Consider the following 12,975-nt stretch of genomic DNA (forward strand, 5'->3'; position numbering starts at 1 on the left):
GATTCAGTAGAAATGTTCCACATCACATGCAACCTAAAGAGTGGTGTTCAATAGTCATTGCAAATAAAGACAAAATTGTTTAGACCCACACACACACAGACACACACATACACATATACCTGCCCTTGATAAGAGTGAATGGTTCTTTCCAACTCTTCTTCAAGATCTTTGGCTCTCTTCCTAGAATAAATAATCATTCCACTATCATTGAAATTGTTAAGATACCTAGAATTCTTAATTTCATATAAAAATTTCTGATTTCACCTGTTAATCACCTTTAAGAGAATATACAATATATTTTCTAATATAATTTAACATTAATTAAACTTTAAGAGTACTATAACTTGGGTGATACAAAAATTTGTATAAAATATTGATTCATTTTTAAGAAAATACTAATTCTAGAAGACCTATTCAGATACTTCTAACTTTTACATAATTCTAGGAAATCAAAAATCTGTATAAAACAAAACACTATTTATCATTATGAAAGAAATAACTACTTTTATGATAAAACTCAAACTTAACCTTTAATATTCCAACTATTTACAATGCCGCTGAGTACTGCACCTGATTTACTTTATATTTTTATCATTTCCATGGAACTAAAGAGGAGTAAGCCCAAGGTAAAACCTAGACTTGTAGTTTTGGAAACTTTTAAAATGTTTCCTCAGAACACTTTGTGCCTTACTCCTTTATCAAATATTTCATAGTTTGTTGGTATGTTGTACATTCTTCCCCACTGCACCAAAGGGGAATGACTTTGAAATTAATATTCATAAATTTCTTGATAGTAACACAAACTACAAATGGCTATGCTCAAAGACAACTAATGTGAGATTTAAAATAACAGTGAAAGAAAAACATCTTTTGCCTTGGACATTTTCTGTGTGTGACTGCATTAAGTAGCTAGACATCTAGTAAAATGGATGAAACAAATGGTTTTATTTGGGGTGATGCTACTTTATTATTTTTTCTGGTAGCACATCCTCTGCATCTCAAGATGAAAGATGTGGCAGAGAGAATGGAGATGCCTGCCTTGTATGCATGAGGCCACACGTTCTGTGAGCCCCAAAATCAAGTGCAAGCGAGGGAAATAAAGGCAGGCACCACGACCAGAGTACAAAGCCCAGCATCCCAACAACAAAGAGAACGGAAGGGTAAAACTTTTAAAATAAGAAATTAAACAGGGCAAAAAATATTTAGTACCTATACATCTCCAGCTCTTCAGTTGCATAACTGATCTTTTCATCCGCTTTAGACAGTTTCTCTTCTTTCTCTAACCGGTAATTTTCTTCTACTGTCAGTTTCCTTAAAACACAAAGTATTTTATTTCTTTTACTGTATATCATAAAATAGTAAATCTAAATCAAGTTATATCTTAAAAGTATTAAGCAATGTATACTATACTACTAAAGCCATCACATGCAGGTTGGGGAAAGTACCTGTGTAAACCCCGCTGGTGCAAAATTTTATTGTAACTCAAATTATAAAGAACCTGTCTTGTACATATTACTAATATAGAAATTTCAAGAGTTTTCTGTAAGAATTTATCATAAAGGGAGCTGGGTAGAACATATACTTTATATGTCTGGAGGCCTGGCACAAAAAAAATAAAAAATTTATGAAAATCATATAATCAGATAAACATTAACAAATATTATTATGAACAGATATTTCTTAAGCCGTCTTTGTTTTGTTGAGGCTCCTACACAATGATCAGGGGGCCCCAAAGTCACTGTAAGAGGTACTCAGCCAAGTGAGCTGAAGCAGTCAACTCCTGGGCCAAGGTCCCATGTGCTGGAGGCAAGAAGCAGCATGTGGTAAGGAGGACACGGATCTTTGAGCCATACCAAGCTTTCTTTATTATTTTTTTAACTAAAATAATTTTATTTAGAGAAATAGGAAAAGAGAGAGAAAGAGAGAAAAGAGGGGCAGAGAGGGCGAGAGAGCTAGGAAGCTTTTTTTTGGGGGGGGGCAGAGGGGGTAACACCTAGAGATGATTAGCAGGTCCTTCTGGCTCTGCACTCAGGAATTAACTCCTGGAGGTACTCAAGGAACCATATGGGATGCCAGGGATCAAACCTGGGTCTACTGCATGCAAGGTCAGTGTCCTATCCTCTGTACTCTCTCTCCAGTCCCCTACAAGTTTTCTTGATATTGCTCCTGTTAAGGAGCTCCCATCAAGCCTTATTAAAGCATGATGTTTAGATAAGAACTCATCAAATTATGAACCCATTTCAATAATTTTGAGGGAGGGGGTTTGGACAGCACTCAGCAGTGCTCAGAATTTACTCCTGGCTCTGCACTCAGGATCACTTCTGGCAGAGCTCAGGGACCATCTAGGGTGCCAGGAATTGAACCCAAATAGGCAGTGTGCAAGACAAATGCCCTACCCACTGTACTATTCACTCAGGCTCCATGGTTTCAGTAATTTGGAGTTGGGGGTGATGGTTAGGGCACACCCAAGCAGTGCACAGGGCTCACTTCTAGCTCTGCACTTAAGCACCATTCCAGGCTTGCTTGGAGGGGTGCAACTCAAGGGTGGGGTATGGGGGTGGGAGGGCGGACACCTTATGAGGTGTTGGGAATCTAACCCTGGTTGGCTGCATGCAAAGCAAGTGCCCTACTAACTATACTATCCTCAACAATTATTAAGCTGATTGTTAAGTTGTTAAAATAATGATTAGGTTTTCCAAACAACTTTATACACTCATAAACTTACAATAAATCCAAAGTAAAATTAGCCTGTCTACTTACTTCTAATTATTTTAATAGCTAACTACTATTAATATAAATTACTATTATTTAACAGTCAACTGACTATTATTTTAATAGCTAACTTACTTGTATGTGCTATAATGTATTCTTAGACCTCCACAAGTATAATCTAAATTATAGCAGTAAGAAAGATTCTACTGGGCCACAGATATAAGGCACATGCCTTTCGTTCTGCTGACCCCAGATCAATCTCCTGTATCACATAGCTCTTGGAGTATCTCTGGAATTATCCTGAACACAGAGCTAGAAGTAGCCCCTGAACACTGCCAGGTATGACCTCAAAACCAAAAAACAAAGGCCACTGTTTACAAAAAAGGAAAACAGAAATCAAGGTTACTAGACCAATGCACAGAGTTAGCTGGTAGTCATTACCTTATACTATATTCCCCATGTTATTCCATATGGTTTCATTAATAACACTGGTCCCTTCAGAAATACCAGGGGACCAGAGAGAAAGCACAGCTGGCAGGGTGCTTGCCTTGCATGTGGCTGACAAAGTTGATCGTCACACCCTATATGGTCAATGATCCCTGAGGGCAGAGGCCAGGAGTAAGCCCTGAGCACAGTCAGGTGTGGCCCCCAAACAAAAAAATGAAAAGAATTACTAACAACTACCTCAGGAAAATAAATTTTGAGTCCTAACTATAGATGGCTCCCCATATGAATGAATTTGGGAAGGAACATTATAACCGCAAAGAAATTATTTAGCACTCTTCCTTCCCATTGAGAGATAGTCTTTTGAGTCTTCCCCTCTCTTTGGGCAGGGAATGTATTTATTATGATGGATACTACAGGATGTAAGAAAACCCAATAATACAACTTTTAAAAAAAAATCACATCTTACTTCACAAGTTTAAAATCGCATCTAAATTTACATTAAAAACAAATTAAGTATTCATGCGAATGTATATGGGGAAGGAAGGAAGGGAGGGAGGGAGAGAGGGAGGGAAGAAGGAAGGAAGGAAGGAAGGAAGGAAGGAAGGAAGGAAGGAAGGAAGGAAGGAAGGAAGGAAGGAAGGAGAGAGAAGAGAAGATGGATCCTCTTCAAGGATGCCTTGAAAAGCTGCCCTCAGCAATTCAGCAAATGACTGCATTAACAGACAAAAAACATGGGGAGGAGCGACTGACACAGAGAAACCAATTTTATTACATAGATTTACAACAGAACTAACCAACATGTCTATTCATACTCCTTGGTCAACAGTATATTAGGAAGTTTAATTAGCAATAATGTGCTATTTATTTTAAGTTAAAGAGGGATTTGTGAATTATCTTAGAAATTCCAGTTTCATCTATATCTTCTTTTGTGTGTGTTTGTTTTGGGGCCACACCTTGGCAACTCTCAGGTCTTACTCCTGGCTCTGCACTCAGGAATCACTCCAGGTGATTATGCCATACGGCATGCCGGGGATCAAACGCAGGCCTGCTGAGTGCAAAGGAAACACCCGACCCACTATACTATCACCCCAGTCCCTACATCCTCTTTCTTAAGGAAAAAGTATTTCAAAATCAAGTAACTTTCAGGGCAGAGATAGTTCAAGGGGTTGAGCAACAGGCAAGCAAGTCCCATAGCTTGATATTTAAAAGCATATGTTACACTCCACCCAGCACCATTGGTTGTGGCCCCGGTTAAAGAAATAATTTTAAAATAATGTAACTTTCTTAAATATGAACTGATAAGATATGACCCAATCACAAACTGAAGTTTTTAAATAATATCACGATCTCAATATGCAATAATTTTAAACTATTTTAAATTATATTTAGTGAACTTATCAACAACATTTTTAACTCTTATTACCTGTGAAGTGTCATTTCGTTTTCTTGATACAGTTCAGTCATTACTTTTAGTTTTTGCTGAAGCTTCTGATTCTCATTTTCAAACTGCGTATTTTCTAATTGCAAAGATGCTTGCTCAGTCTGAAGATTTTTAATATACTCTACAGAAAATTTTTAAAAATCACAAAAGTAAACATTATGGACTGAAAATTAGCACTTAATATTTCAAATTACTTAAAATAATACATTACCAATCAATTCCAATGATAACAGAAAATTTACCATGCATTTTGGTCATCAAAGAGCTTTAAATATTTTAATTAGAAAGCTATACAATTTTATTATTCAAGATTTATCAAAGTCTTTGATACTCTAATTCCACTATGTAAGTTTCAATCTGTAAAGCAAAAGTCAATAAAACTCTCAAGAAGGAGGGACCAAAGAGATAGTACAGGAGTTACTGATAGTACAGAGGTAACTTGCATTCAGCCAAACCCAGTTTGATCCTCAGTATCAGAGATGTCCCCTAACAACTGTGGGAGAGACCCCTGAGCAATGCTGGGGGTGACCCAAAAACAAACAAAATCCTGAAGGCAAATATTTTAATATTCCCTGTGAAACTACTTTTTCATTATTTTTAGGTACCCAAGTTATCCTTGTAAGCAAAATTCTGATATACAAGTTAGTCCAAAATTTGAGTCTGGGGCCTGAGCAATAGCACAGCAGGTAGAGCCTTTGTCCTGCAGGCAGCTGAACTGGGCTCAATTCCCAGCATCTCATATGGTGGTCCCCCAAGCCTACCCAGAGTTGTTCCTGAGCACAGAGCCAGGACTGAGACCTGAGCACAAGCAGAGTGTGGCCAAAACCAGAAAAAAAGAAAAAAGAAAAACCTCAGAAATTTGGGTCTTCGGTTAAATGTTCCAAAATCCCATTAGCTAGTTCACGCCAGATTCACAAGGCACACCACGGCCTCCCAGCACTACCTTGGTAGCCCTCCAAGAACCATGAAGTGTGATCTTTGTTTATAAAAACAAACACACACACAAAAAGCTTTAGCTTAGTTTTGCGGGTTAAATTACGTGACTCAACTATGAAAACAAAAATTATGTAAGAAATCTTGGTTTGAGCCTCAGCACAGCATGATCCCAAGGTACCAGCGGAAGCAATTCCCAAGCAAACCCAGGAGTAGGTCCTGAGCACCAAGCGGGTGTAGCCCAAAAACAAAACAGAAAAACAGAAAATTTAACAGTTCTAAGCTCACCATAAGTGTGTCAGAAGCGGAGGGCAGTTAGGACAGCGAAGGGACTAATGATTGGAAAGGATCACTCTGGAGAAGAGCTGAGTACTGAAAGCAGGTAAAGGGATATACATGATAAGCTTTCAGTATCTGTGTATCTGTATACCATAATGCTCAAAAGGAGCGGGGTGGGGGAGAAGAGGGAGAGAGAGAGAGAGAGAGAAAGAGAAGAAAAGAGCCTGCCACAGAGGAAGGTGGGTGGAGTGGAGTATGGCTGGAGGGAAGCTGGGGACACTGATAGTGGGAAATATACTCTGGGGAAGGGATGGGTGTTGGAACACTGTATGACTGAAACCCAATCGTGAACAACTTTGTAACTGTGTACCTCACGGTGATTCAACTGAAAAAAAAATTTAAATAAAGAATAATATGTATGTTTTATAACTAGTACATTTTTCAAAAAACTTGTTTCTAGTCTTAATAATAACATTAATAACTAACCTAAATAACCGTATCTATGAACTCTTCTAAGTTTATAGTTTTCATCTTCCAAGATGTGTATGACTTCCGGCCACAAACTTTAGTAAAATAAGCTCACTATATGTAAATAAAAACTCAGCTTAAAATATATCTATAAAAGTAACCTGCAATAATATATATTCTAGCAAAACAGTTTTTTAAATCCTGCTAACAGACAAAACTCACCCTGATTAAAAAGGGAAAGGCCGCCTTCTCCAGATGGAGCCCCGGAGACACTGAGCTTCTACTAATGGCTCCACCACCCCTGAGCGTCCACTATCCCAGAGGCACAGAAACCAATCTTAGAATGCAGCGGCTGCTGGCAGATATACTCCTGGACTCTGAACTAAGCTACAGCCCTGTGCACCCCTGGGAGGGGAAGGGTTTCTGTCTCTTGGCCTCTTCCCCCCCTGGACAGCATGGCGACCGCCAACGTTCGGAACCAACTGGACAGAGAGGTAGGAGTTTGCAGTGATGGGACGGGATGCATGGGGAATCTTGCGATGGGGGAGGCAGAACCGGCCCTGCCTCCTGCCCAAATGAGACCCCGAGCAGTCACCCATGGACAGCTCCTCCGCTCCTTAACTGCTATGATCCCAGCGCCACAGAAACCAATCTCGGAATGCAGCGGCTGCTGGCAGAAATACCTCTGGACTTAATACCAGAATTCCAAATCTGGGCGGCTGCTTTCGAGACTGTGCACCATCATATGCTCTTTGTTACCAACAATAAAAAACATATAATCTACTGATGCCATTCTGACAGGTCTGACTGTTGGGGGAAAAATTCCAAATAATGATAGTGAGTTTCCTGTTGAAAACTGAATGTAATCAAAGTAAGGAAAGAGTAAAGTAAAATCATCTGCCACACAGGCGGGGGGGGCGAGGGGGTATGCTAGGGTTATTGGTGGTGGAACATGTGCACTGGTGAAGGGATGGATGTTTGAGCATAGTATGACTGAGACTCGATCCTAAAAGCCCTGTAACTGTTCTCATGGTAACTCAATTAAAAAAGAAAAGAGGGGGCTGGAGCAATAGCACAGCGGGTAGGGCGTTTGCCTTGCATGCGGCCGACCCGGGTTCAAATCCCAGCATCCCATATGGTCCCCTGAGCACCGCCAGGGGTGATTCCTGAGTGCATGAGCCAGGAGTGACCCCTGTGCATCGCCGGGTGTGACCCAAAAAGCAAAAAAAAAAAAAAAAAAAAAGAGAGAAAGAGAGAAAGAAAGAGAGAAAGAAAGAAAGAAAGAAAGAAAGAAAGAAAGAAAGAAAGAAAGAAAGAAAGAAAGAAAGAAAGAAAGAAAGAGAAAGAAAAGAAAGATCAACATTACCAATAAAACCTGGATAATAGAAGTTAAAAAAATAAAATAAAATAAAATAAAAATAAAAAGGGAAAGGCAGAACCAGAAAGAAAGCTCACTGGGCTGAGAAGATGCTTTGCACATGGGAGCCTTAGGGTCTACCCCAGCATCATGTGATCCCAACCAAGCACCTCTAGGAAGAGGAACCCCTTGAGCACTGCTAGGTATGACCCAAAATAAAATATTTTTTTTAATTTTTTGATTAAAAATCAGTATAGATGTAAAAATTAGTTGAGGGGCATAGAAAGATTGCACAAAGGTTAAGTCCTTTGCTTTGCATGTGGCTGACCACGGTTCAATCCCTGACACTACATACGGCCCCTCAAGCACCAGGAGTGAACCCTGAGAATAAAGACAGAAAGTAGTACAAAAATATCACTACAGATGCCCATAATCCCCAAAACCCCAAAAGAAACAACATTTTTTAAAGGACACCTTCAAAATCATATTAGTAAGGACTGTAATTTTAACAATTTCACATAATGACAAGTAATTGCATCAAGTAAATGTAAATAGCAAATGCAAATTAAATAAATATGTTCAAAAGTTAAACATGCAGGAAGTTATGTACACCTGTCTTTCAACAATGAAAAAAAAATTTTTTTGTTTTGCACCATGTTCACTGGTGTTCTGGGGCTACTCCCAGCCCAGTGCTCAGGGATCACTCCCAGTGGTGCTCAGGAGACCATGCAGTGAAGGGAAGCACACCAAGGGCTCCCACATGTAAAGCATGTGCACTAGTCCCTTGACCTACCTGCTTAGATCCCACAGAAATATTAAATCCAAAGCAACACACAAAAATATCTACTGTGCGACACTTTACCACCATCAAGAACTGTCACTTAACAGGTAGATACTATCTTTATTAAAACTGCATCATCACTCTGGCTACTGATTAAGCTGCTTAACGGCCATGATCCCAGAGACACATAAATGAATCTCGGAACCCAGCAGCTTTTGGCAGAAATGTGTCCAGACTTCGCATTAGCTTACCAGTGCCCATGTGGGAAAAGATATGGTCCCTCCACCTATTCCCCCCCTGGCGTCTCAGTGGCTGCCATCTTTCAGAGGCTATACAGTCAGGTATGGGCCCGCAGTGACGAGACACGAGGGGCCTTACTGGATGGGGGTAGAGCTGGCCCTTGTCCTCCCATGCCCCAACAAGACCCCAAGTCGCCACCCATGAACAGCCCCTCTGGCTACTGATTAAGCTGCTTAACGATCATCATCCCAGAGATACATGAACGAATCTCGAAACCCAGCAGCTTTTGGCAGAAATTCCTCCAGATTTAATTATTAAAATTTCAGAATTCCAAAACTGCGCAGCGGACATCATATGCTATTCATAATCAGCAATAGAAAACGAATTGTCTAATGTTGCCTTTTCAGCAGGTCTGTATGTTGGGGGAAAATCCCAAATAATAATGGTGGGTCTGGTGTCAAAATACTGAATGCAATCAAAGTAGAGAAAGAGTAGTGTGAAAATTATCTGCCACACAGGTAGGGGGAAGATGTGGGATTGGGGTATAATGGGGTTTTGTGGTGATGGGAAATGGGCACTGGTGTTCAATCATTGTATGACCGAGACTCAAACCCAAAAGCTTTGTAACTGTTTTCACGGTGTAGCTAGGGAATACAGCAAGTAGTGTGCTTACCTTCCATGCAACCAACCCAGGTTCAAACCTTAGCACCACATACAATGCTGAACACTACCAGAGAAGCTATCCCTGAACACAACCACAAGTAAGCCCTTGAACAGCATCAGGTGTGGCCCATAAGAAAAATTCTATCCTGGGGGCTGGAGTGATAGCATAGCAGGTAGGGCGTTTGCCTTGCACACGGCCGACCCGGGTTCAAATCCCAGCATCCCATATGGTCCCTTGAGCACCGCCAGGAGTGCAAAGCCAGGAATAACCCCTGTGCATCGCCAGGTGTGACCCAAAAACCAAAAAAAAAAAAGAAAAATTCTATCCTTTTAATATAAAATAATGTATATATTTATATTTTTCATATTCCTGAGTGCAAAGTCAGGAGTAACCCCTGTGCATCGCCAGGTGTGACCCAAAAACCAAAAAAAAAAAAAAAAAAAGAAAAGAAAAATTCTATCCTTTTAATATAAAATAATATATATATTTATATTTTTCATAAGTATGAAGGAATAGGGCTTTATCAGCATGTAAAACTGGAGATTAATTTTTCACAAATGAAAGTTTAAAAAAATCAGAGCAGATTTTCCCATCGTTGATTCAATTTGAGGCATTTCCTTTTTTCCTTTTTTTGGCTTTTTGGGTCATTCCTGATTATGCTCAGGAGTGACTCCTGGCTCTGCACTAGGAATTACTCCTGTGATTCAGGTGAACATATGGGATACCAGGTACTGAACCTGCTTCGGCCCAGGTTCAAGGCAAAAACATCCTACACACTGTACTCATGCTCCTCCCCTGAGACAGCATTTTCTAATAAGTATTTATTTAGAAAAAGTTTAAAAGTATGTAGATTACTAACCTGTAAGCTCTTCTTTTTTATTATCTACTTCAGATAACTGAGTGTAAATTTGGCTCCTTTCTCCTTCAAGAGTTTGTAAAGAAGCATTTAACTTCAAGGAATGGGAGAAAGAAACAATTAGTTATATAAAACAGGAACAGTTACACAGAAACATTTTCACTATAGTATCTCAAACTTATAAAACTCTTTTATCACTGATGGAATGGCCATCTGGAAAACACAGTCAGCAATGAAACTGTCAATTTGGGAAAGTTAGCAAAGCTATCCATAGTTGTAAATCTCAGAACATGAATAAAAACAGCGATTATTTTCCTCCATTTACTTTCAACACATAAGTTTGACTGAGCAACCCTAAACCTTCACCACTAAAACTTTACATAGCTCATAGGCCAGTAAAGATCAGGATACCACTATTAGGAAGAAAAAGAGATGGAATAAGCTGGAAGAGAATAAATCTAGTATTTATTCCTCAAAATACAATGAAATAAAAAATACAGAGACAAAAGGAAGACTCTCAAAGAAAAACATGAAAGAAAATATACTAAACATTTCTTATTCCTTATCCAAAGAAACTAGGGCACACACTGAAAATATTTCTTGATAATTCTTTAAAATTAGGGGCCAGAAAGGCCTGAGAGATGGTACAAGTGCGAGGGCACTTGCCTTTCACACTGCCATCCTAGGTTTCATCCTCAGCATCCCATATGGTCTCCTGAGCACTGCCAAGAGTGATTCCTAACTGCAGAGCCAGAAGTAACCACTGAGAATCCTCGAGATGCCCCCCTCCATATATATATATATATATATATATATATATATATATATATATATATATATATATGATTTTTTTTACAAATATATAATTAGGGCGTGGAGCAATAATACAAAAGGTAAAGCACTTGTTTTGAATGTGACCCAGGTTCAATCCCTGGTACCCTATAAAGCCCCCTAAGGCCCACCAGGAGTGATCCCTGAACACAGAGCCAGGAATAACTCCCTGACCACTGGCAGGGTGTGGCTCAAAAAGTCAAAACAGAGAAAACAACAGCTTGCTCTCTCAGATGCATGTTCTTTCTTGAACAGTATCTGGCATGTTTATCTCTATGTACCTTTGCTTGCTTTTTCTACTCTGGAGAAGTCAGAGTTACCTTAAACAGGTACTTTTTCTCCTTTTCTCCCCTCACATCTTTCTTTATTTTTGGTTTTTGTTTATTTGTATTTAGGCCATACCTGACAGTGCTCAAAAGTTAGTTACTTCTGGCTCTGCAGTCAGGATCACTCCTGGCACTGCTCAGGGGACCACATGGGGAACCAGGGATCAATTAAGCCATGGGCAAGGAAAATACCCTACCCACTACATGGTCACTCTGGCCCCATCCCTTCACATCTTTCTATGTAAATTTTGTTCAATAAAAACTACCTTGCATCACAAAAAAAAGTAAGAAAGAAAACTGACTAAACTGATTTTATATTGTAACTATAAAATGAAGCTTTTTTTAAGTAGACATTAAACATATATGAGTTTAATTCACGTTACATTTCTTTCTCTTTCTTTTATATATTAATACAAACCTTAGCTGCATAAATCAGTTTCTTCAAAGCTCCTTTTGGTTGGTTTTCTATAAACAAAAGAAAACCACAACAATAAGAAAACAGTAAAGGAGCTCGAGAGATAGTAGAGCAGGTAGGGCATTGCGTTGCAAGCAGTCGACCTGGGTTCGATCCCCAGCACCCTATATGGTCCCCCATGCACTGCCAGGAGTAATTCCTCAGTGCAGAGTCAAGAGTAGCCCCTGGGTATCACCATATGTGGTCCAAAAACAAAAAGAAAACAGTAATATCACCACAAAACATATTTCCAAATAATTTAATCACTTCACACAACTAAAGACTTAAAGACTACAGCCCCCCCCCATCAACATTCTTTTCATGTTATTTATAATATAAGGCAAAATGACCTTGAATCTACTTCCATAAAAATAAACCAAAAAAGTTCTGGAAGTACCATATTTCTTATTTAACAGGGTTCTATACCAGTAAATCCAAGGATCTATCTAAATGATGCACACAATCTCAACTAAGAATTTGTCAGCATATGAATGAAGTTATCTTCCAAATGAAATAACATTGAAAAGCAGGTGTCTAAGAGCAGCTGAGGCCATACTCTCCCCCCACCATCAAAGCAGAGACCTGCCATACACAGAACAGATGAGCCCCGAAAACAAGGTCAGGAGTCAATGCCTTTTCCCAAGTGGTGCTCACTAATGTGGTAGCAAAATGATCTCCATCCCTCAACAGAGCACCTCCAGAGATCTCCCTTACAGTGTGTGGGGGAAGGGCAGAGGAGAGGGGAATTCGGGTGTTGAAGGTGCTGACAGTGAAGTAAAAAGACACACGCCCAGACCACAAATGGAACCACAGTAATGTAGTGCAGATCCCACCAGGGGTAGTGAGCAAAAACTGTAATCCTGAGAAGTCAATCAATAATAACCCCATATATAAACTCTCTGAAAAGTAATTCAGAGTAGAAGTGCTTAGGATGTTCAATGAGCACAGAGAAACAATGGAATGGATCACCAATAAAACACAAAATGATATGAGAGCAGAAATTAGAAAACCACAAGCAGAAATGACCAAAATGAGAAACCTGGTGGGTGAAACAAAGGCCTCACCATAAAGTACGGCTGCTGAGGACAAAATCACTGAGCTCCAAAATAAACTTCAGAAAACCTCCAGACAATAGCAAGATATAAAAAAAGTAATTCCTAAGTGCAGACCCAGATTAAAACCTGAG

The 12,975-nt window shown here is 39.5% G+C and overlaps 1 protein-coding gene across 8 annotated transcripts in view; it reads right to left on the reverse strand.

Moving 5' to 3' along the window:
- MIA2 (MIA SH3 domain ER export factor 2) overlaps positions 1-12,975 on the reverse strand; it is a 95,005-nt gene that overhangs the window by 25,994 nt on the left and 56,036 nt on the right. For all 8 annotated transcript variants that reach the window (XM_055132803.1, XM_055132802.1, XM_055132808.1 and 5 more), the window contains 5 exons: positions 11,754-11,800; positions 10,182-10,272; positions 4,583-4,721; positions 1,210-1,311; positions 120-180 (listed from right to left, as the gene is read on the reverse strand). In XM_055132803.1, coding sequence (XP_054988778.1) covers positions 120-180; positions 1,210-1,311; positions 4,583-4,721; positions 10,182-10,272; positions 11,754-11,800 — 440 coding nt within the window. The remainder of the gene's footprint in view (positions 1-119; positions 181-1,209; positions 1,312-4,582; positions 4,722-10,181; positions 10,273-11,753; positions 11,801-12,975) is intronic.

The sequence above is a fragment of the Sorex araneus genome, chromosome 3 (assembly GCF_027595985.1).
Source record: "Sorex araneus isolate mSorAra2 chromosome 3, mSorAra2.pri, whole genome shotgun sequence".
Taxonomy (NCBI): domain Eukaryota; kingdom Metazoa; phylum Chordata; class Mammalia; order Eulipotyphla; family Soricidae; genus Sorex; species Sorex araneus.